This window comes from Marmota marmota, unplaced genomic scaffold (assembly GCF_001458135.2).
Source record: "Marmota marmota marmota unplaced genomic scaffold, marMar, whole genome shotgun sequence".
NCBI lineage: Eukaryota > Metazoa > Chordata > Mammalia > Rodentia > Sciuridae > Marmota > Marmota marmota.
Window position 1 is genome coordinate 6,918,403 of NW_026000137.1, and position 24,847 is coordinate 6,943,249.

Here is a 24,847-nt window from a genome sequence, read left to right on the forward strand (position 1 = left end):
CAGCTTACACTGGGGCCCCACAGCGTGAGCACTGCTGGCCTGCTCCCACTAGAGGAGAAACCGAGGCAGAGAGCGTATGCACACTGTCGTCTGAAAGGAAGACTGAGCACTGAATCTAGACGCAGCCACGACGATGGTACTGAGATGATTACAAGATCCGTTGCACTTCTTAATGAGCGCTTAGGAGGACCCACACTCCAGCCACTTCCTTCCAACCTGCCTCTCTGCCCTGCTCTCCAAGGGGCCTGAGAGACTTTTCTGGGCCTTCCCCTGCCTCGGCAAGCATGGCAGCAGGATGACATTCTCCCCTGCTCCTCTGCCAGCATTCTCCCCAGCCTAAGGCTGTAACAGTATGAAGATGAACAATTTTGAAATGTACACACATTTGCTCCCAAAATGTAGGCTCTCTCTTCACCTCACTGATTGTCTCTTTTGCTCAGAAGAAGCGGCTTTTTAGTTTGAGTCCATCCCTTTATTAATTCTTGATTTCGTATCTTGCACTTTAGGAGTCTTGTTAAAGAAGTCAGGGCTAATCTGACGTGATGAAGACTGGGGCCTACTTTTTCCTTCATTAGGCACAGGGTCTCTGGTCTAGTTCCTAGGTCCTTGATCCACTCTGAGTTGAGATTTGTGCCTAGTGAGATATAGGGTTTATTTTCATTTTGCTGCATATGGATTTCCAGTTCTCCCAGAACCATTTGTTAAAGAGGCTATATTTTCTCCAATGCATGTTTTTGGCACCTTTATCTAGTATTGAGATAACTGTATTTATGTGGGTTGTCTGTGTGTCTTCTATTCTGCACCATTGGTCTACATGTCTATTTTGGTGCCAATACCATGCTGTTTTAGCTACTAGTGCTCTGTAGTATAGCTTAAGGTCTGGTATTGTGATGCCCTCTGCTTCACTCTTCTTACTAAGAATTGCTTTAGCTATTCTGGGTCTCTTATTTTTCCAAATGAATTTCATGACTGCTTTATCAATTTCTATAAGGAACGACAATGGGAATTTAATTGGAATTGCACTAAATCTGTATAGTGCTTTGGGTAGTATGGCCATTTTGACAACAGTAATTTTACCTATCCAAGAGCATGGGAGATCTTTCCATCTTGTAAGGTCTTCTTCAATTTCTTTCTTTAGTGTTCTGTAGTTCTCATTGTAGAGGTCTTTCACCTCTTTCGTTAAGTTGATTCCCAAGTATTTTAGTTTATTTAAGGCTATTGTAAATGGGGTAGTTTTCCTAATTTCTCCTTCAGAGGATTCATCACTGATGTATAGAAATGCATTTTATTTATGGGTATTGATTTTATATCCTGCTACTTTGTTGAATGTTTTATGGTGGAGTTTTTTGGATCCTCTAAGGATAGAATCATGTCATCAGCAAATGATAGTTTGAGTTCTTCTTTTCCTATTTGTATCCCATTTATTTCTTTCATCTAATTGCTCTGGCTAGAGTTTCAAGGACTGTGGTGACAGAGGGCATCCCTGTCTGGCTCCAGTTTTTAGAGGGAATGCTTCCCATTTTTCTCCATTTAGAATGATATTGGCCTTGGGTTTACATAGATAGCTTTGACAATATTGAGGTATGTTCCTACTATCCCTAGTTTTTCTAGTGTTTTGAACACAAAAGGGTGCTGTATTTTGTCAAATGCTTTCTCTGCATCAATATAATCATGATTCTTATCTTTAAGTCTATTGATGTGATTAATCATATTTATTGATTTCCGTATGTTGAACCAACCTTGCATCCCTAGAATGAACCCCACTTGATCATGATGCACTATTTTTTAAATATGTTTTTGTATGCAGTTTGCCAGAATTTTATTGAGAATTTTTGTACCAGTGTTCATCAGTGATATTGATCTGAAATTTTCTTTCCTTGACATGTCTCTGCCTGATTTTGGTATCAGGAAGATACTCCTTTTCCATTTCATGGAATGATTTGAGGAGTATTGGTATTAATTCTTCTTTGTAGGTCTTGTTGAACTCAGCTATGAATCCATCTGGTCCTGGGCTTTTCTTGGTTGGTAGACTTTTGATGGCATCTTCTGTTTCCTTGCTGGAAATTGATCTTTTTAAACTGTGTATGTCCTCTTGATTCACGTTTGGGTTGATCATACGCCTCTAGAAAACAATGGGGCATCTACTTATGTCCAACGAACTTATCTCAAATTCAAGAACCAAATAAACCACAACACAATAATACACGGTGACATTAATACACCTCTCTCACCACTGGATGGATCTTCTAAACAAAAACTAAAGAAAGAAACTATAGAACTCAATAACACAATCAATAGTTTAGACTTAACAGACATATATAGAATATTCCATCCATCAACAAGTGAATATACTTTCTTCTCAGCAGCACATGTGTCCTTCTCCAAAATAGATCATATGTTACACCACAAAGCCAGTCTTAGAAAATACAAAAATATAGAGATACTACCCTGCATTCTATCAGACCATAATGGGATGACATTAGAAATCAATAATAAAAGTAAAAAGAGAAGCTACTCCCACACCTGGAGACTGAATGACGCATGGATACAGAAGCCATCAGGGAGGAGATGAGAACAATTCTGAGAGGTAAATGAGAACTCTGATACCACTTATCGAAACCTCTGGGACATCAAGGCAGTGCTAAGAGGGAAGTTCGTTGCGTTGACCTCATTCATTAAAAGAACAAAAAGTCAGTAAATAAACGACCTGACATTGCAGCTCAAAGCCCGAGAATAAAAAGAACAAATCAACACCAAAAGTAACAGAAGACAGGAAATATGAAAATCAGGGCAGAAACCAATGAAGCTGGAACATTAAAACAATTCAAAAAACTGACAAAATGAAAAGATGGTTCTTTGAAAAACTAAATAAAATTGACAAACCCTTGGCCACCCTAATGAAAAGGAGGAAGAAAAATCAAATTACTAAAATTTGTGATGAAAAAGGCAGTTTCATGAGAGACAGTATGGAAATACAGAAGACCATCAGAGACTGTTTTAAAACGTAGATTTACAGATCAAGTAGAGCTCTCTGCCAAGAAACAACCCAGAACAGAGAAGACAGGCGGGGCCATATGCTGCCACTGGATGTCTGACTTACTGCTTCTGGTTTGCAATCATCTTCAGAGGCCGAATACAGTGTTGAATGAAATTCTCTGTCTATGCCAATGTCCCTGCACTCTGTAATTCAATTCCTGACTTCAGATAAAAGTGACTTCTTCATACGACTCTACCATTTACTGGCGCGGCCAGTGAACAGCTCCACAGCCCTGTGAAATCACAGGGAAGTTTAACTTGAGGAGAGAGAGAGATGAAAGGAGGGGAAAAGAGGAGGAGGAGTGTAAAATCCATTTCCAAAATGAGAGGCCCAGAAATCGATTCGTAAGTATCTGCCCACATGAGTCCCAAGGCTTTTATTTGATAAGGCAAGTAATACACAGCCAATAATGTGAATTATTTCAGAGAATAAAAGCCTGATTGTCTCCATGACCCACATAGCTTTGAGCAAGGTTTAGGACAAGGCTCCAGTCCATAGCCAGCGGTGGAGACCATGCCCCTCTGCCTGCTTCCGTCAGAGATGCCAGGGCTCCTGGATGCCCAAAGGCTCAGTTTCCACCTCTGTGGAGGCATCTAACGCTCTCGGGTATGAAATGAGCCCTATGAGACAAAGACTGTCCCTACTCGGGGGTGTTCAAGAGCAGATGGAGCCCACCTCCCAATCAGGTTTTTCCATTAACACCAAAAACCCTAAATCAAACTTTAAGCTTTTTAAGTTCTAAATGGGAATGAAGTCTTCCCAGTCTCATACTTTAAAATCAAAAGGCAAAATTCGTAGTTTGCATCAGAAAAAAAAAAAATGCTAGCTTTTAAAGCACGCCAAGGTGAGCCACCTAGTTTTAATGGTCGGAGTAGGGGAGGGTTGGTGAGGATATCCTTGACCCACACGAACAGTGCGACATTTTCTAAAGCCAGAACTGGGCTTCTCGGACACACAGAAGCAGAGCCATGTGTGGCCCCAGAGGGATGAGGCCGCGTGGCCGGTGGCTGTGTTCACTCCTGCTCCTGTGTTGCAGCAAGACTTTCGTGTGAATTAAAGTTCACCCTTGTGTCTGCCAATGGCACCCTGGCCTGGGACGGCATGGTTGCATTTTCTGCATCTGTTCTGCCTTGACCACACGTTAAGTGACCTCTGGCCCCCAGCTCTTCAGCTGGTGTCCCCACCCCAGCAGCAGAACCAGGAGCATGGCCTGGGGTCAGCTCAGCCACAGCAGCACAAGATGCAGCACGAGAGCTGGTTGGGAGAGGTGGGCCGTGGGAGGGGAGCAAACACCACAGGGTCAGTGTGGAGTACCCAGTGAGGACACACAGCAGCAGTGGCGACAAGGGGACCCAGGGTGCTCTCAGGATCACGCTGCTCATGCTGCTGCGTGCTCAGTGCCCCACCTCCTGGGGACCAGAATGTGTGCGCTCTGCCAGCCTTCATTCTCTCGGCGTGGGCCTGTCCTGAATGATAACCTACGGTTCATTAATATCTGGCCAACCTGGAAACTCGTCAACCTGCAGGGCATAATGTCAGGTGCCACGTGTGATGTGGTGAGCTGGTTAATATACTGGAAAGGGGACCTGTTAGACTCCAGCCCTCTCAGCCATCCTCTGGTACCAGCCCTTCCTCTGAGGCAGAGGAGTTACAACACTGGGCTTCCTCTTGGTCCAGCACCCTGCCCCACGAGGGGGGTGCAGAAAACTCCATGCTCCTTCTACTGCAGACAGGAGTATCTTGTCGTGGGGATCTTCCTTGATGACCTTTACATCTCCTGGGATCACAAAACCCACCCACACACCGCAGTGCAGGTGCAGGAGCCCAGCAGACCAGAATACCAGACTGGATGATTCCACTCTCACCCAATGTCCCAGCAAAGTGAATCCACAGACCAGCAGCCCTGAGCACAGAGCTGCAGCAGTTCTGGGAATGATACTGGCAGCTGCCAGTCTTCTTCCTGAGGTGACAGGAATATGCTGAAATCAGATTGCAGGGCAGGCTCACAGCTCCACCGACACAGGAGTGTGAAATGACCTCTCAGAGCTCAAAAACAGCACCACTTGGAAAGGAAATAGAGATTATCCTGCCTCTCAGTGCAACATGTGCTTTATTTTTTTGCCAGAAAAGAATACAGTAACATACTCAAGATAATTAGAAGAAGATATATGATCCAGGAATCTTCATCTAAAAGAACCAGCCTCCAGGTATGAAAGATACAAACACTTCAAAAAAACAGGCAAGACACTGGGAACATTGCTCCCCTGGCCTTTCCTATGACTGCATCCAAGGACACGCCCCCGGTGGCCACAGCAACCAGGGACATGGGCAATGCAGCTGCCAGGGGCAGGAGCTACTAGCCACTGTGGAAGAGGGACTGCGTAGGGTATAGGGAGACAAGTGCCATGCGGTGTGTGGCCCACACAGCGGACAAAGGCAGCCATCAAGCACCAGCAAACGTAGGACGGTGCACGCTGAGGAACCCCCAGCAGATGCACGTTCAGCTGGCCTTGGTCACTGGCTGGGGGAGCATGCTGTCACTGCCATGTGGGGCTGGCTGTGTGTCAGGCAGTGGGAAGCAGTGAGTAGCCAGGTCACTCCCCATCTCCTGGAAAACCACCATTCTCCTGGTGCAAGTAAGGAAATTTAAATATTCAGAAGCTTAAATACAAACTCTGAAGTCCTGATGCACTTAAAAATATCTGTATAGGGGCTGGGATTGTGGCTCAGTGGTAAAGCATTTGCCTCACGTGGGTGAGGTGCCAGGTTTGATCCTCAGCACCACATAAAAAAAAATAAAATAAATAAATAAGGTACATTTATTAAATTCCTGTATAAATTCACAAGGACACCTGCACATACAGAAAGGTTAAAACATATACTAAAAAGGAAGTTCAAAAACAAAATCAAATAAAACCAGGCTTGTGATACAACCACAGAGCTGCTTCTCCTCGGAGACGAGTCAGGTCAAGCTCCCACCTGCAGTTCAGGGAGGGCCTGTCCAAAGTAGAACGCCTCTTCTGGGTTATTCCAGGTCACTGCGATCTGTCAGCTCACACGTTTAAGCCACAAGGATCAGGACCTGATGAGTGCTGGACACCATGTTCCGGGGTGCAGAAGTGACCAAGGAGGGCCAGATCAGAAATCCCCTGTAGAGAGTAGGGACAGCTGCTGGAAGGAGGTGAGCATTACCCAGGAAATCAACACAGTGGCAGGGAAGAAGGACGGACTGGGAAGGTCCTCTGCATGACAGCAGGCTTGGATCTGCACAGGGTCCTGGCCACCACGAGGCAGCTGGAGGGGGGAGGGCCGGATCTCAGCAGGACCTCAGCAGAAGGGACTGCCTCCTGTCTCCCAGGGCAGTGGGACGGTGTTTCAGTAGCAGACAGGAGAGTGAGAGGAGCCCGGGAGCAGGGGCCATCACCACAGCCAGCACTCTGGAGATGGCCAGGGCGGCCAGGACCCACTGTGGCCAATACCGTTTGTTCCATTCTGCATTGTTTATGGAGGTGGTTTTTTCACTCTCTGTTAAGGAATCATGACACTATGTTGCTTTTTTTTTCATAATTTTGATTTTCTGCTTTCTGCTTTTGACATATAGCTCAATAAATCAGGAGAGTCTTGCCAGCAAATAAATCTATAGTTGTTCTCATGACAGCAAATTGCATACCATCAATGACATTCAAATGCTGAATTTTAATGGCTTGTCAGAAGACGTGAAATGTACTTTAAAAAATTTAATATGTGAGAGAAGTGTGTCTGCCCGTGTAATAGACAAAGTGGTGAAAACGAGCGACCATATTTGTTCCCTGATGTAAACATTTGTGTGGCAGAAGAACATCACACATCTAAGCCCCATGTCCCTTCCTCCTCTGTGTGGAAGGCTCCCTGAAGGCACAGCATGAAGCTGTCCGTCAGAGGCCACCAGTCACAACTCCAAGCAGCAGTCTTGACAGACAGGACAGAGGCCCGTGGCCAGCAGCCTGCTTCCCATGCTATTTCTGGGAAGATTCACTTAGGGAATCTGGAAACCTCCCTACTCAGGGATCCTCCTCACGTCAGGCTGGCCAGGGCAAGGATCCAGCCTGGAGATGTGGAATCCCCAGCACCCTGGAGTGGTGACCATAATCGAGTCGTTATATCAGGGCTGAAGTCTGAAAAGACGGAGAAGATGAATCTTCCAGACAGGCATCTTCCAAGTCTGCTCTTCTTGGAAGTCTCGCTGAACTTGTTTTTCACCTTGTACTGTATTGTCTTTGGAAGAGAAGAGGAAACAGCACCTTGTTTAAATAACGCGCAGATGGACTGGCTCTGTGGAGCTGGGCCACAGCACAAGTGGAGAGAGCTGTCTTTGGTGAGGACGGTGCTTAGCTCCTTTGGTTTCCCCATGAGCCTCATTCTAACCTGGCTGTAGTGCACATGAGCCTCTCCATGCAGGAGTAAGTAGTTCACTCAAGTGGAACCATGAAAGCCCTCAAGGTTTCTGAGACAAACTCTGTGCTCCGTGGTATAGCTGGGGCCAACATGCAGGCTCAGCATGTGAGCAAGACCAGTTTGTATCACACAACTTCCCAACTAAGGGAAAAAGAAAAACTGGGAGACTTAGGGGAGTGAACCCTGTCCTGGTCCAAGCTGCTCAGCTTCTGTGCTTGGAATATCACCCCGATCTTCCTTGCAGTGCCTTCTGTCATTTGTGCACAATTAAATCCAACATCTTCAGAGAGGAATTTGATGAGAACGTGTCAATGTGCAGCCAGTGGACAGGTGGCTCTGCAGCCGAGGCGGGTGGAGCGGGTGGAGTCACAGGCCAGCACGTCTCCTCTCCCAGTGGCAGAGGACCTAGAGGCTGTGGCTCTTCTCTGGTCCAGTGGGGTCTGTTCTCATGACACCCTGGCTGGGCGTCAGATGAGTAAAGTCAAGGTGCAGCCATGACAACCTGGAGGCAAGGTCAGATCCAGAGACGCTCGCCACAGCACAATTTTAAAGGTAAAACGTGCAGTTATCTTCCCCGAGTGGCTTTTGTCTTCTTCTCAGTCTGCTCCATGGGTCTAGGCCTAGAACTGTTTTTCCTCAGAAGCAGGACTCCAATCGCTTTGCATTTCCATGAGCACTGGAGAAGACATTCACCTGTCCACTCAGGAACCAGAGGTGCCCCCTGAGGACAGAGCCAGGCTATCAGGCTCCAGCACTCATGTGCACAGTCTACAAAGCATTTGAGGATATTCAGCCCAGCCGGCAGTAGGTGGCAGCTTAGGCAGCACATGTATATACCATTCTCCACAAAGAAGATCTGCTTTCCCGAGCAAGATCCAGCAACATGGGAACCAGAAAGGTCCGTCTGGGCTCATGGTGAAACCAAGGGGCAGGCATGCCTCAAGAGCTTCCAGTGAAGCCACGAACAGATGCTCCGGCCAGGCACGGGTGGTGGCCCTTTCTCACCTCAGAGCACAACTGTGAGCCATGTGAGCACTCGAACCCCATGGGTGACAGTTGAGGAGGCAGTAGAGAGAGCCCAGAGTAGGGGATCATCAAACTATAGCTACTCCCAGAGAGCTCTGCCCTCAGCTTCCCAGGGGCGGGGCAGGGAGAGCAGACAGCATGGCCTTCAGGAGCCTGTCTGCACGTCATCTATGTCATCAACGTAGAGACCTACACCTGTGTCTGCATCCTCTTGTGCACCTGCCCCTAAAGTTCACCAAGTTTCCTTGAAAGCATCCCTTTCTCCTGCTGAGGGTAATCTGACTTTCCTGATGGAACCTGAAACTTCTCTGCCTGAGGGGATTGCCTTGTGCGCCCTGCTGACCCACAGGACCTCCTGCCTCACCCTCCCCTGGCTTCCAGACTACACCTGGACTCAAGTCCCCGCAGGCCCAGAGGGTAAGGTGCAAGGCATGGCCCAACAGAGAGCTCAAGTCACATTAGAGGATCATGTGGTTTCACCCATTTGCATCAACAGACACCTGGGTACAAAGTGTGGAACAAATCTTCAGGTCAAAGGGGAATGAGCAGAACTGGAGTCAGGTCAAATTCATTTCATGGCCCACTAAGTGTAGATCCTCCACTTGGTGTCTCAGGCTGAGGGACTAGATGGCCCTGCCGTGTCCACGGTTGGCTGTCATAGATGTGGATCCAAAGGGCTCTACATGAAATGAGGCTGAAATCCAGGGCTTCCCTGGCCTCAAAAGCAAGCGTCCAAAGGCAGAGGAAGCCTGGAATGCCAGAGTGGATCTACACAAAGACCTGCTGATGACCTGGGATTGCCCAGGGCACATGTCCCACCACGACCACAGGAAGTGGATTCACAAGGCGGTCCCACCACCCTTGAAAAGCTCTGTAGTAACATTTCTCACCATTCAGAGGTTAGTGTGGGAACTGTTGCTAGCCATCTGGGACCTCAAGGGCACTGGGGACAATGGGACTTGGGGTGGCAATGCCAAGTGGTAGCACTTATGTGCTACAGAAAGGTGGATGGGAGTACCACAAAGCAGTTATTAAAGAGTCTGACTCACAGTGACCTTTAGCATTGTTAGACTGCTCCTAGATATGAAATAGAGGGGCACCCTTCAAATGCCCTGTGGCTCTGTGCAGACATCTACTGAGCAGACACTGACCTGAATCGCCCAGACAGCCAAAGTCCCAGTCAGTTCCTGGCCTTGGCCCATCTCACAGACCCAGAGCCCTATGAACGGAATGGGGGAGCAGGTTCCCTTCCAGCAGGACCCAGCTACACAGCAAGAATGTGCCCTGCTGATCTCCCCAGCTTCCACCAAGGGGACTTGCAGCCCCTTGCCAGGGTGACTGTGCAGGCAAGAGACATCACAAGGCTTTCCACTGCTGGACCCTGGATCTGAACTGATCCTGAGTCCAGGGAACCCAAAACGTCACTGTGGTCAGTTAGAGTAGGACCTCATGGACATGAGGTGACCCATTCTGTAGTCACTTCCCTTTCCAGAACGTGTGAGTCAGATCGACGTAGTCAGGAATTCACAGAATCTTCATGGCTCACACAGGAACGATTTAGAGGAAGGAAAGTTCATTTTGGCTCAAGGTTTCAGAGATCAGTCCCTGGTGGGTTGCCTCCGTTGCTCTGAGCCTAAGATGAGGTAGCACATGGCAGAAGGGTGTGGTGAAAGGAAGCTTCAAGATAGGGCAGCCAGGAAGCAGAGAGACAGGGAGAAGGGGAATTGGCCACAGGGAAGAGGCACCCCTCCTCCAGCCACAGTCCACCTGCCTACAGTTAAGTCCACTGAAACTAGGTTGCACTGACTATATTATAGCCTTCATAATCCAGTCACCTCACCTCTGAATATCCCTGAGGATTAATGGATCTTGGAGAATGTCAGTGTTATAGCAGACTCAAGCAGATGGCAGTGCCCGCTGCAGCTGCTGCACTTGATGCGGTCGCTCTGCTGGAGAAGATTAACACACCCCTGGTACCTTCTACACAGCTACTGGCTCGAGGAAGCTTTCCCTCTACTTGCAGGAAAGACCATCAGAGGCAGCTCGATCTCTCCTGGAAGGGCCAGCAGTAAATATGTCATCACTGCCCTACATCAATCCTGACCCTTCAGTCCTCTGTGACTATCTGACCTCAGGGACCTCAACTGCCTTTTCTTCCCACAGGACACCACTTCGGCCCATTACACTGATGAGAAGCAGCTTGGACCTGAGGTCCGGGAAGTAGCATGGACTCCTGTAATGGTAAGATGCTTACATGCCAGAGGATCTCGGTGGCAGATAGGAAAGCCGTCGATGGGTGACTCCAAGCACAGACCTCAGGACTTTGGATAAACACTCCCTTTCAGGTCACTGCTGTGGCTGGCACAGGGTGACCTCAGGAGAGGACTTTGCCAATCAGAAAGATCAGATGACCCTTTCTGTGGACGCCAGTGGGCCTCTTTCCCCGGCCACCATTGTGCTCATGGACTACGTGGCCATGGTGGCAGGGCTGGAGGTTAGGCTTAGGCTGAGCAACATGAGCCTCACTGAAGCTGACCTGGTTTCACCCACTGCTGCAGGTCCAGTCTGCCAGCATCAGACATATACCATGTGGTTGCCTTGGCATCTCATGATTTAAGTTACAGGGTATCGACTCTGAGTCCCAGCATGGTACCACCAGTCAGCAACCCGATGGCAGGTGGATCTCACCGGACCTCTGACGGAAGGGACAGCACCTTTCTGCGGCAGACACCACTCTGCATACAGATCTGCCCTCCCTGCCTGCCCTACCTTGCCAAACTGCATCCTTGTGGACCCACAGTGTCCAAAAGACCAACACACCTTTTGACAAAGAATTCCCAGGAGGTACAGTAGTGGGCCCATGCCCACAGGATTCTGTGACCTTTCACTGCTCCCCACCATCTGAAAGCTGGCTTTTTGAGGGTGGGTGGCTTCTGAAGAGACTTTGGCAGCTCCTGCTAGGTGGCAGCACCCTGCAGGGCTGGGCAGGGTCCTCAGGAGCCTCCAATACGATGGGTACTGTTTCCCCCGGCCAGGACGTATGGGTCAGAGAGCCAAGGGGGAAATGGGGAGGCCTCTCTCACTTCCGTGCAGTGTGACCCACTAGCTACATTGAGCAGGAAGGAGAATCACATCAGAAACGCATAGTGCCTCTAGCGCTTCATGTCCAGGACAGAGTCAACGGGAACTGTAAGAGACCAATTCATGCAGCACTACTGACCGCCAGAATGCCCAGCATGGCCTGTGTGCCCCAGGTGGGGAGCCATGACAAGTGGAGACTCCCTGAGGGGAGAGAGGTATGCAGTGGGTAGTGGAAGAAGGGGTGCTAAGGCAGCCCACACTGCCTGCGGAAGCAGGGCTGGACATTCCACATCACTCATGTGATATGGACATGCTCCCAGCTATATTATTACATGGTCAACTCTGCGTCTCATGATCTAAGTCGCAGGGTATCAAGGTATCAAGTAAAAATCAGGGGAGATAGGGTGAACACCACCCAAACACACAGCAGAGGCACGGTCTTGTCTTCTGGGGAGGGTGGCTGCAGCCCCTCACCATTGAGGTCAAGGCTGCAAGACAGGGCAGCCCAGCCACCCTGTGTGCTCCAGCTTACCTTAGCCTCCCCGCCCTCCAAAGCCTTCCTGTCCTCGCCGCCTGCTGCAGGGCTTTGAGCTCCAGGCACAAAACAGGAACCCAGAAGCTGGCCAGCTCCCCCCGCAGCAGGACGGGGTCCCTAGTAGGCACACACAGGGCCTGAGTGGTTCCAGTTCCCTGAATAAATCCCGAAAGTCAGCACCACAGGGAGAGTGCGTGCCCTGGCCCAAAGACCTGGGCTTCAGGAACTGATGGAAGCCAGTCTGCAGAACTCCAGTGCACCTGTGGAGCATCAAAAGCAGGCCGAGAAGTGTCTCCCGTCCTGCTGACCATAGCTGTCCATGGAGCAGCAGAGCTCCTGGGGAGCAGGTGGCCCTGGAGTAAGTGTGGAGGCATGGTCCAGGCCCCGATGCCAGCTCCTGGCTCCCACTTCCAGGCTGGCTGCCAGGATAGTCAAACCCTGACCCTGAGAGACATGGATTTCACCAGTCACACTCTGGGCTGTGATGCTGCATGTGGCCTCAGACTGGCCCGTGCCCAGGCGAGACTTTATCTTAGTAACAAGTGAGGATAAGGCCAGTCTCATGAGACAGTGCCCCTCAATTCAAAACTACACACACAAAGCAAAACTATACATATATGAATCAGGTATGCAGCAAAATTAATTATTTTTAAATTACTGTGATTTTGATAATCATCTTCTTAGCACCCCAGTGAAGTAAACAGAGGAAGGAACACGAATTTCCTACAACAAAATCATAGGACAGAACACCACATGAGGACAGCTGGCCAGGCAGACCCCCTCAGGGCTGAACTCTGGCTGCACACATCACATCCTAGTGTCCCTCACCCCTGAAATCCCAAGCACACAGGAGCAGGCCAAGTTTCCTGACCCTGAGACCAGTCACCATGGGGCTCCCCCTTCCCTGGTGCAAGCCCTACGGGCCTCTCCTGGATACCAGGACCCTAACTTTGCCCCGACCGGAGGCCTAGGTACTCAGCAAAGCCCCTGCAGAGCGCAGGCCTGGCCGGGCAGGGCCCCGCCTGCCTACCTGTGCGGGAGAGCTTCTGCAAGGTGGCCCTCAGGTGCTGCAGAGCCAGTGGAGATGCGTCATAACGGTAGGTATCCACAGCTGGAACCTTCTGGCACCTCCCGAACAGTCCATCTGCAGGAAGAGGAAGGCAGAGAAGAGGGGGAATTTGAGGGCTCATGTTCAGGAAGTAGACAGGTCCCACACACTGTCCTGAGGCTTTGAAACCCGTTCACACTACGTGAGAACAATTCCAATCCAGAAGCATTTGCAAAGTGAAGATTTGCTTAAATAAAAAAGACCAAATATGCAGACGCTAACACACAAGGGGGTGAAGGTGAGCGTAGAAGTTCACTGGATTAGACAGAGGGAAATGAAGGGAAGGCGGGGGGAGGGAACAGGGAAGACAGTGTAATGAACAGACATCACTTTCCTGTGTTCATGTACGGATGCACGACCAGCGTGACTCACATCACATACACCACTAGAAGGGGATCCTCACTGTGTATGTATAATATGTCAGAATACACTTTACAGTCCTGTACCCTAAAAAGAATTTTAACAAAATAATGACACACACACACACACACACACACACACACGTTAATTGAAAGGTAAAAAAGTAAAATGAAATAAAAGTTAAAAACTGAGCATCATGGAGAACGTGAATGTAAAGTTAGAACTTGTGAAGCCAGTGCAGTGTGGGCTTTCCTCTGCTTCTCACTGGGTGCCCAGCCTCTCCCCCATCTCTCTCACTCTTAAATCACATTTTTTTTTTTTTTTTTTTACTTTTGAAACTTGCTGCTGACAACCTCGTGACAAAAAGTCAGTCGCCTTCAGGGCCAATTCTGCAGGTGAAAACAGAGCGCCCAGGAAACATAAGTGTTCACTTCAGAGGCCCCAGGATTGGCGGAAGCCCTGCAGAGCACAGAGCGCCTGGCCTGCTCTCCGAGACAGAAGTCGGGGCCCGCTGCAGTAGTAAGGGGACGACTGCTGTTAACATCCTTCCAAGCCACACCTTCTAATTAATTTAGGCCCTAATTAGTCTTTATTCCAGCGAACTGTTCACTTTGTGACAAGCTTCCTGGGGTGGGGGGTGTCAAACATCCAAATCACCTTCTATGACTAACAAAGGAGGAATTCAGGGCTCTGCTTCCCACACCAGCAGCCATCTGCAGACCCCAGCCACAGAAGGGAAGGTCCCCTATTGTCCGTGACAGCTTCACTGCAGTATGGCTGAAGAAGGCCATTCAAATGCAACAAGTTGGATCAGTAGGAGCGCATTTGCCCACTGCCTCAGTTGCTGGTGTGATACGACATACGTGCTCTGCACCAACTGCCTTGCGACTGAAAGAAAGCAAACTCAGGAATCACAACACCACATCATCTCCGTGGGACTGTGCAGACGGGAGAATTCCATAAGGGGCCGGCCCAGCAGAAGAGGAACTATGCCAGCTGCCGGTCCTCCCCAGCAGGGACCACCACACTGCCCCGTCCCAGCCCTCACTCAAAGTAAAGCCACCGAGGCTCCCGGGACAACTGCTGTGGGGACAGGGCGCCCCACCCCCTGTCCCAGCACAGCTGTCATGCTGCGTTGCACACGGCCACGAGCATGCATCCGCACTCCTCCACATGTCAGAGAGAGGAACAGTGCGTGGTGCTGTGTCGTCAGGGACGGGGAAGGAGAGGAAGAAGGGAGGAGGGCGAAAGTAAAGAAGTCTTTGAGCACACCTAGAACTCTCCTCCTCAGGTAGAGCCATGACACGTGGGAACACTGAGCGGGACCCACCCCATCTTCACAAATGAGGAAGGGGGCCACAGTGTCACAACCAAGGCTGGGGCCCAGGCCAGGGCCCTGAAGAAGGCTCCCTTGCCCACGGTGCCCAGCGCAGCACTCAACACACAGGATCAGCGCAGCTGGCACTCATTCATGCCAAGGAAACACTGCCCTGTGGAGATGAAGTTCTGGGTCAGGGCCGGCAAAGCCTCAGCCAACGGCTGCCTGTGCACTGGCAACCAGAGCCATGTGGGGCTCGGTAGCGCACACTTGACCAGGGTGTCTCGGGGTGTCTAAGCACTCCCGAGCCACGGTAAGGAATCGCTCCCCAAGGAAGCACTTGCAATCCTTCAGGGTTTCATAAGGAAAGTCAGCCAAAGGTGAGTCATATCTATTCTGGAACTTTCTAAACAAGCTATGTCTTTGTCTGAAGTACAAAGGTATCATTCCTTAAACCTGATTTTTTGCACACAATGTTATGAATGTATTCTCAGAATAGTGTTATTAGACTTCCTTGAAATTTTCCTTTGAACATACAGTTAGAATGTTAAACACATGATGTTATTTCTACTTTAAAATTAACTAATTTTGTTTACTAATTTGAAAGTTGAGATTTGATTAATCATTGATTTTCTTTGCCCCTGGACTATATCAGAGACTAAGACCAGAAAAAAAAAAAACTGAAGAAGGGAACTTAAATCTGACAGCGGAGGCTCCTGAGACTCAGAGGGGGAGACGGGGGCCACCGCAGAGGAGCCAGCCTGACAAGCCACCACACCTGTCCAGGGCAGTTTCACCCCTAGAACTGTCCCAAGGAGTGGCGTGGCCACATCAGGCTCTTGGCACCTGGGTGTTTGATCACCCTCAGGACTGCCTGAAAGGCGATCCTTCAGAATGGTGTCTCAGTGTCCCCAGGAGGCCTCCCACCAACCGAGGACCCCAAGATTGAACCTGGCTGACCTCCCCCAGGCGGCCTCCTGATGGACTGAACACCTTGAGCCCAACTGTGAGACTCTCAGGCTGAGGGTCTGTCTGTCCTTCAAGAACTGGCGCTGTGTGAACTGACGGTGTCTGAGTTCCACCACTGTACCTAGGCTCACAGTGCAAACATCCCACAAACCATGAAAATCACAGGAGATCAGAAAAGAAAAGGCGGGGGTGGGGGTGTCTCACGAAAATCAAAGGGAGATAAATAGAATAGAGGAAGGGGAAAGAGAATGGAAGAGAAAGGAGAAATAGAATACTGGGGAAAGATATTGGCCAAACTATACTGTTATCTTGTGTGCATGTGCGAATACGTAACAAGTCCCACCATGATGTACAACTGTAATGCACCAATTAAAAATGTGGGAAAAACCAGAATGGGTTATGTAGGTGCAGTTGTTCAACCTGTAATCCCAGCAACTTGAGGCAGGAAGGTCACAAGTTTGAGGTCAGTCTGGGCAACTCGGTGAGACCCTGCCTCAACATAAAACTTTTTTGGAAAAGGGCTGGGATGCAGCTCAGTGGTAGAGTACCTGCCTGGCCTGTGCGAGGCCCTAGTTCTGCAGATAACAGAGAATGGGTTAAGAGACGATGGGTTCTCCCGGTGAACCATGATCAGCGTCATCACCATTCAAACAATCCAGGTGTACACGGGTGTCTGTGGCCAGTCGCATGCACTCACGTGAGCACAGACTCACGGACAGCCAAATGCAGCACGAGGGCCCGGGACGCTGTCATACCAACACCCAAATTCCCCCAACAGACCCACACTACAGACATCTCCATGCAGGAACCGACCCATGCACCTGTGCACACTGTTCTGTGGTCTGCCTTGGAAGGCTCCACATCCCTCTGCTGAGCGACAACCTGGAGGGGCAGGACAGAGAGCTGAGGGGCATGGTGGACACCACAGGCTCACCTTCAGGAGGCTCAGACCCATGGTGGTTCTGTTATGCTTGTCAATGGGCCATGGAGAAGGCTGGCCACAGACAGTGTGTTGGGAGCCTTGCTCAGGAGGCTGCCCTGAGAAGGAATGTGTGAGTGGGGGAGACCAGAGAAGCAGGTGGGCAGGGATGCCTCCCAGGTAGACCCACAGGACAGCACAGTGGACTGCAGGCAGCTGCAGGAGGCAAGCCCCTTCAGGAAGCAGTCCTGGGCTATCTGTCCAGAGCAGGAAGGAAGGCTGGAGAGCTGGGCAGACGGAGGCCACCCTGGCAGCCACGGGCCCAAGGGAGACACCTGCCATACCTCTGTGGACAGTGGCATCACCACCTGGTGGACCACGACTCGGAATCGTGGGGAGCTCAGCTGACTAGGGAGTCTTCAGGATTCCAGAAGGGAGCCTCCCCTCCCAGTAGAGAGCAGGAGATAAAGCCAGCAGCCCTGGGGCCAGTGCACAGTGCTGAGGACAGCAGAGGCACCCAAGGGAGTAGCCGTTCCAGCTCTGGCTGACTTCCCAGAGCCGAGAGAACATTCCAGGAGTGATCAGGGATCCCGAGGGAGGGTCAGTTTCTTCCATCTGAAAGGAAAGTGCTAATTTTTTGCCAGATTTTTAGAAGAATATTTATTAAGAGCCCACCTTGTTAGTTTGCTTAGCCAGCACATGTTGGCCCACTGTTCCCCCAGGCAAGATCATTTCCACTCTTAAAGTCACTGTCCCCCACCCAACACTCACACCGCCCTGCCTCAGGCCCTAGAGTCTGTCCCTCCTCTCTTGGTCTGTGGGACTACACATGGAACTTGTACACATGCACGAGCTTCCACAGGCTTCTCTCTCCAACACAGCACTCTCATGTACACACCCTCAGTCCCACACAATGTACACACTGCTTGTATGCTTACAGGTGTAGACATGTCCACGAATGCAAACACACACACACACAGACACTCAGGTGCACCTGTGCCCGTGTTAATATGTGAACATGCACACTTATGAACTCACAAGCATGGGCACTTGTGCACACGTGCTTATTTTCACACCCTCACAGGCACAGGCACATGCTCCTGCACTCAGCACAGCCCACAAGCCACCTCCTCTCACCACCTCTTTGTCCCTCCAGCCCCACCCTCTCGCAGTAGCTCCATGAGTCCCCGGAAGGCAGGTAGTCACTGTCACAGCCTCTGCATCTTGCAGACATCGGCTAGCATGCCTTGCACTCGGGTGGACTCAAGAGAGATGAGAAGCTGTTTAACTGCTATCTCCCCATTTTTCTGAAGAAATCTGTGAGGTTTATGCAAATATCTCCCACCACTAGCTAGAAGCCTGACTCACTGGAATCCGCAAAGCTTTACAAGTCTGCCTCCTGGCCAGCACTTGGAAGGACTTGCTGGAGAGCTCGCCAGGGGCTGGAGAGGGGCTCCCTGCGGGGTGGGGTGGGCTCAGGTCTCCTTGGAGGAGGCTCCATCGCTCCCTTCCCTCCCTCCTGCCTAGGCTCAGGGGCTGCTTTCCTCCCAGCTCTTCCACCCCTGGCTTCACCCATGGGATGGACACTTGTAGTGAACCCTGGCTCTGAACAAAGGATGGGTACTGTTACCAGGTCCCTCCAGGGAATCCTGGCACACAGAGATGCAGATCCTTCACCCAGGGTGACTGCTCAGCGCTGGGGCTCTCAGAGAAGGGCCCAGAATCATCAAGTCGAACCACCAGGAAGTGTGGCTGCAACAAGCTGGACTGGGTCCCACCGTGAGAGGGTCCCTCCACCAAACCTCCCTGACAGCACACTCAGCCAGTGTGGAAGCAGACCACCCCAGCCCACGTGAGAGGCTGCCTGGGGGAGGGAGCCGGGACACTCAGGCCCACGTGGGAAGTGCCTAAGAGAGATCACCACAGGACCTCACACACACACACACACACACACACACGCACAGGTGCGTGCGTCTGCTGAGAAACACTCACCTACCACAGCAACCCTACCCGGAGGCCCTGGGGAACCCTGGGGCGTCTTTCCCAGGTGACAAGAGCACGGCTGTCAGTCGGTCTCCCTCTCCACGGGGGCAGCTCACGTGACGTGACGGCTCTTCTTAACTGTGCGGGCTCTAACAGCAAGGATTTCAGAAAACTGCTCTCCTTGAATCCATTACAATTTCACCTTCTCTTCTCCTTTTTCTAACAACTTTACCTATTTTTATTGATTGCAGGCCTTTTTAACTTTTCTTCACAGAGACCTACAGGACTTGAGGATTTGAAAATACGTGGGGATAGCAGGACTTGGATTTCAAAGTGGAAAGATCATGTCGGCACTAATCACTCGGGCCAGTGCACACAGCTGTCCGATCATCAGCACACAGCCCTCCCAGCTAAACAGCAGCCGGGGTTGTGCTTCTCAGTTCCCTTGACATGGCAGAAGAGAGCTCCTGATCTGGGAGCAGGAAGAGGCCGGGAAGGAGCCCCAACTGCAGCTTTGTGGAAGGGTACACTGGAGGGTGACCTGAAATAGTAACCGGGCAGGCAACGCACTCAATAAGCCACCCAATGAACAGAGTCGCTGGCGCAGCGAGAGCAAGCAGGAGAGCCCAGCTTGCTGCTGCCTGTGGTCACAACACAGTGGCCTGTGACGTGAGCAATGTTTGCACCACACTGTATACAGGAAACACCCAGTGCATTCATTCTCTGTGGGCCACTGGCTAACCCAGCTGCCCAGACAAAGGACCACAGAGTCTGTCTTACAGCACCTCCCTGGGAGTGTGAGTGGGAAGCCTGGAGAATAGGAGCCATGCATTCAGAGAACTTAACCCAGCTCCAAGAAATAGCTACAGACTGCGCTTGCCAGGAAACCAGGTGACAAGAGCACTGCTGTCATGGGGCCACAGCTTCACCTGCCTCAGGCAGGCGTCCATCAGTCCATGAAGGAAGTGCCTCAGAGGAAGTAAAAGCGCCACACTGCATTCACTGCCTGCATCCAAGCATGGTCGCCTGGGTGCCTGGTGAGGAAAAAGCATCAACAGTGGCCCCTGGTGGCCATCTCCAGGCAGCACCAGTCTTTATCCAGACAGACAGCAGAGGACCTCTGGCCCTGACTGGGCTGGAGCTGCCATGTAGACAGGACGCACATGAACCCCGTGCAATGGGCCAGCGAGTGACATACACATGGACAGACTCACTCACAGACTGAGTCTGTGACATACACATGGACAGACTCACAGACATTCCCACACAGGCACTTGCAGGCACACAACCCGTGTAACATGCTCATGTGTGTGCACATGCATAACCGTAGACAATCACAAGCAGACATTTATGCACATGTGCAGATACACTCACACAGAACCATACACACACATGCACACACTTAAACATGTACATGCATTCACACACATGCTCCTTCTCACGTATGCCCCATTACACACTCACAGGCACACAGACTTAGCTCACATGGTGCACCAGTGTCCCCAATCTGATGTCCACATGCCCAGACCAGAGACCAGGCCAGTCACCCCACCTACAGGTCAGTGACGAGGCCAGCAACCCCATCCTCAGGGCCTGCATCAGGGCCAGGGACCCCATCGATAAAGAGTAATCTCCCTCCACCGTGCAGAGCCCTTGGGGCCTTCGTCCTCCAGGTCTCCTGCTGCTCCAGACCCGACCACTCTTCCATTCCGCACTATCTCCTTCCCAGAGTTCCTCAGGCCCTGCCTGTCTCACCCCGTCTCACCCCCTGTCTCACCCCTGTCTCACCCCCTGTCTCACCCCCGTCTCACCCCCTGTCTCACGCCCTGTCTCACGCCCTGTCTCACGCCCTGTCTCACCCCCTGTCTCACGCCCTGTCTCACCCCCTGTCTCACCCTCTGTCTCACCCCCTGTCTCACCCTCTGTCTCACCCCCTGTCTCACCCTCTGTCTCACCCTCTGTCTCACCCCCTGTCTCACCCCCTGTCTCACGCCCTGTCTCACCCCCTGTCTCACCCCCTGTCTCACGCCCTGTCTCACGCCCTCTAGGCCGGAGCTGCCTTGCCAAGGTGCCTTGTGATCTGCAAGTCCTGTAGCCCTAGCGGCTGAGCATGCCCTGGAAGGCCCCTCCCGGCGAAAGCCAGCAGCAGGGTGACTGCGCAGCAATGGGGCAGACCCCCAGGGCTTCCCACGTGACCCACACTTGAGGGAGCCCATGCGGGAGGCATGCTGACAGCCAGTCACAACCCTGAGACGGGGCTCTTCCCTGGAAGACCCCACGTGCCTTTCTGCAGGGAGGCTGTAGCACACTTCTGTCCTCCGGGACCTGCGGCAGTCCGAGCACCCAGACTCTGCGCAGACATGCCAGGAGGGCCCAGGGGAACTGGGAGACAGCAGCCAAGGGCTTCTGACAGGAACTGGGCTCAAAACTCCCAGGCCAGGTCCAGAAGCTGCTGGGCTTCACCTGAGACAGGATTGCTGGGGCAGGACGAGCAGCTCAGTCCTTAATGAGACCTTTGATCAGCCCAGGCCTGCTCATCTGGAAATTCCTGGACTCCAAGGGTTTCTGCAGAACTGCAATGACCTGCCACAGAAGGCAGTGGGACAGAGGGACCCTGCAGAGCAGCTGCCAGTACACACCTGCACAGAGAAAGCCGTGTGAGCGCCACCTGCTCAGCTCAGCAGCCGGCTCGTGGGGGCCTGGCAGCCGCAGCCGATGTGAGTAGTGTTCTTTCTAGGAGGTGAAGACCATGCCGGGTGGGACAGAGAGCAGAGCAGAGCACAGCCCCAGGACACTCACGCCATACTCATGCTTTCTAAGCCTCTGTCTTGTAACAACTCACCGAATCCCCACGATGTGACACTGCCACGGTGTGCCATGGACTAGAGGTTCCCACAGAGTCCATACAGAGTGCCCCCTAAGCTGACGACTGTAGGTCGTGGGCTGGGCAGGCACAAAGCCAACGAGGATGGAGCCTTATGAAGGGTAAGTGTCCTCTAGGAGACCCCAGCGGGATCCCCGCCCCGGCCATGTGGAGACACAGGACCAGGAAGCCCTCGCCAGACAGCAAGCCTTGGCCTTGACTCGGAGCCCGCAGGGCTGAGGGGCTTGAACTTCAGTTGTTCATGAGCCACGGGCCACAGCAGTGAGAATGGACCACGTAATCACTGTTACTCCTTCTTACACCACGAGGAGGCCAAGGCACACAGGGGCTGGGCTGCCCGCGTCTCACAGCCATCAACCTTGCCAGGAGTCACACCCCAGACTCTTTTAAATGGTCGCCACCTCACCATCCTGGACTGCCAGAACCAGCGGTCCTGTATCTGGTTAGGAAACGTGGCTGTCAAAGTTACACCAAAGATAGAATGTCTAATTCTGACCCATTTAACAAGATCCTTGTGGCCCTCGTGTGTCACCTCTCAACATAGGATTGAGGCCACATAAGATTTACCATGGGCTGGTGCCAGGCTGAAGCATATATAATTCAGCCCTTACTCAGCCCTAAGTGATACCCACCTCCAAGGCCCCTTTCCACTACCGAGAACACTAGGCCCAGAGAGGTGGAGTGACTTACTCGTAGTCACACAGCCCAGGGCGGGCAGGCTGGGGGCAGAGCCCAGGCTCTTTATCAGTACCTCACACCACCTGCGTCATGGAGGACTGTGTGACTGGCTGCGGGCACCCAGTGGTCCCAATATCAGAAAGCTCAGGAACTTCACATGGCAGCTGCTTGGCCTCAGTCCAGGGAAGACAAACTTCTCAGGGCTTGGTGGGTAAGAGAGAAAGGAGGGCCGCAGGAGCACACTGCTCTTCGAGTCTGTGCCTACCACAACCAGGTCTCTGAAGGCCTCTGCCCCAGGACGAGCCGTTTCTCCCATAGGGGCCCCACCTCTCAGAAACAGGCAGACCCCCGCGTCCTGGTTCTCCCCCGGCTGCTGCGCGTCTCCCTGTGGCTGAGCAGCCCCAAGCCTCAGCCTCACAAGCAAAAGGGCCCAGGACCCTGTGGTCAAGCCGAGGGAGGAATAGCTCAGACCTCAAGCCACTGAGGCCGAGGCGTTCACTAGCCTCAGCCGATGCTGACCAACACAGCAATCCGCAGACCACAAGTCCCTCTGGGTGCTCAGGCCGGGCACTGCAGGCCACCACCCCGCGGATCACGGTGAAAGTCCACAGTGGCCAGCTCTGCTCAGGACTGGGAATCAGGATGGTCCCACTGCTCAGCTGCCTCTGTGTTCCCAGAAAGCCATGGCCGAGGCCCTGTGTCCACCCTCCACCGCACTCCATCAGAAGACACGTAGGAAACGGGGGGGGCTCTGACCTTGAGAAACGGGCAGGCTACAGTCAAGACGGATGGGGATATTTAAAAAGGTAACCATTTAAAAAGCATCTCAGAACAAACATAAAATAACATGACCACAAAGATCGAAGACTTTCATGCATCAAGGACACTGCTAACCCAAGGACGGGAGGAGACATCTGCAGATCAGACCTGATATCCATAAAGGTGTGATCCATAAAGAGCTCCTACAATTCCACAAAACCAACTTGCTTTAAGAAAGGGCACACGGCATCTCTCCAGAGAAGACATGAAAACAGCCACATGAAGAGGTGCTCAACGTCACGGACATGAGGGAAACAGAGATCAGAACCACTAGACACCACCTCCTCCATAGCAGGCTACGTCAAAAAACCAGAAACAGCAAGTGCCGGCCAGGTGGAGAGCCAGCCCCCGAGCCCTGCTGGAGGAGCCTGAGACGGGGCAGGGGAAGCCGCCAGCCCCTCAGGCCAGCCTGCGATGGCTCCTGTCCTGGCAGCAGGCCCAGCAGACCTGGCAGGGCGGCAGATGTCCGCATGGGGCCCCACTGCCGCTGGACCACAGCAACAACTGCTCTCAGGCAACAGGTTTTGACACGGCATTTCCAGTCACGAGAATGAGTTGAAATTCATCTCAGTCCACACTCGTGGACACACGCTGCACACCCACAGGCCCCAAGACAAGACCCAGAGTTCACAATGCAGAGAAGGCCAGCCCCACACACCTCGGCCAGACACCTGCACCAGTGCCCTCCACACACCCAGATACACCCACCAAGGAGCCAGCCCCTGACTGCTGAGAATTCGAGGCAACCCACAGCAGAGGGCAGGGCCAAGTCCCAAGGGGCTCGGACTGTGCGGACAGGTGACAATGACAATCCACACCTGCACAAAGGAAGCCACTCCAGGCTGGAGGTCGGCCTCAGCACTGGGGAAGTACAGGACGGGCCTCCACAGAGCTCTCCTGTGATGGGGCACTGGCTCCAGCCACAGCCCCAGGACTGCTTCGCAGCCAGGTGGGCGAGGCGCCTCCGTGGAGGATGTTCATAGCCCTGCCCTGCCCAGAACCGGACTCAAGAAGTGGGTTTGGATGAAATGCCACAGTGTTCAGAACTGGGTACCGACTCAGAAAGCCAGGCCTCCCTAGCTCAGGAATCAGCAAAGCCAACAGTGGAGGAGGCCCCACAGGTGGTCACCTGAGAAGACAGTGCCAGGCTCACCCAGGAACCTTCCTCTCTAGTTCAACTGCAGAGAACCACAGCTGGAGGCCCAGGACCTGGGCAGCAGATGCGGACATGCCCCTTCCACCTTTCAGCAGGCGAGCAGGACAGGAGGGGCCCCCGCGAGAGCTGGGCACTGCCTCACACGGCAGCTCCCCCGGGCAGCGTCCACCACCTGGGCTCAGCAGCACTGCTCTCTGCCGAGAGCGCGCAGCCAAGGCTCCACTGTGCTGCAGAGGGAAGGCCTGCCCCAAGCCAGGGGAGAGCCAGCTGCCTGCCCGGAAATGCCACAGCGCTGACAGAGGCCACCTCGAGGCAGACAGGCCTGGGAGCCATCCCCAGGGAGCCTGTCTGACAGCTGCAGGCCCGTGTGTACGGGACCTCGATGACCTGAGCAGCCACCTGCCCTCAGGCTGGACTCTCCTGCACAAGTGGACTGGGGGCAAAGGCACTTCCTGTGACTTTTCCAGCGTCCCTTGGAGAAACGTGGCACCTGCTCTTTGGGGGGCACAGTTTTGAGGTCCCAAGACGCTGGCCATCTGA

General features: G+C 52.3%; 1 protein-coding gene across 1 annotated transcript in view; it reads right to left on the bottom strand.

Annotated features, from left to right (window-relative positions):
• The window catches only part of Ptprn2 (protein tyrosine phosphatase receptor type N2), a 631,370-nt gene that overhangs the window by 506,839 nt on the left and 99,684 nt on the right, over window positions 1-24,847 (bottom strand). Inside the window, exon 3 of the mRNA XM_048785405.1 lies at window positions 13,144-13,257. Coding sequence (XP_048641362.1) covers window positions 13,144-13,257 — 114 coding nt within the window. The remainder of the gene's footprint in view (window positions 1-13,143; window positions 13,258-24,847) is intronic.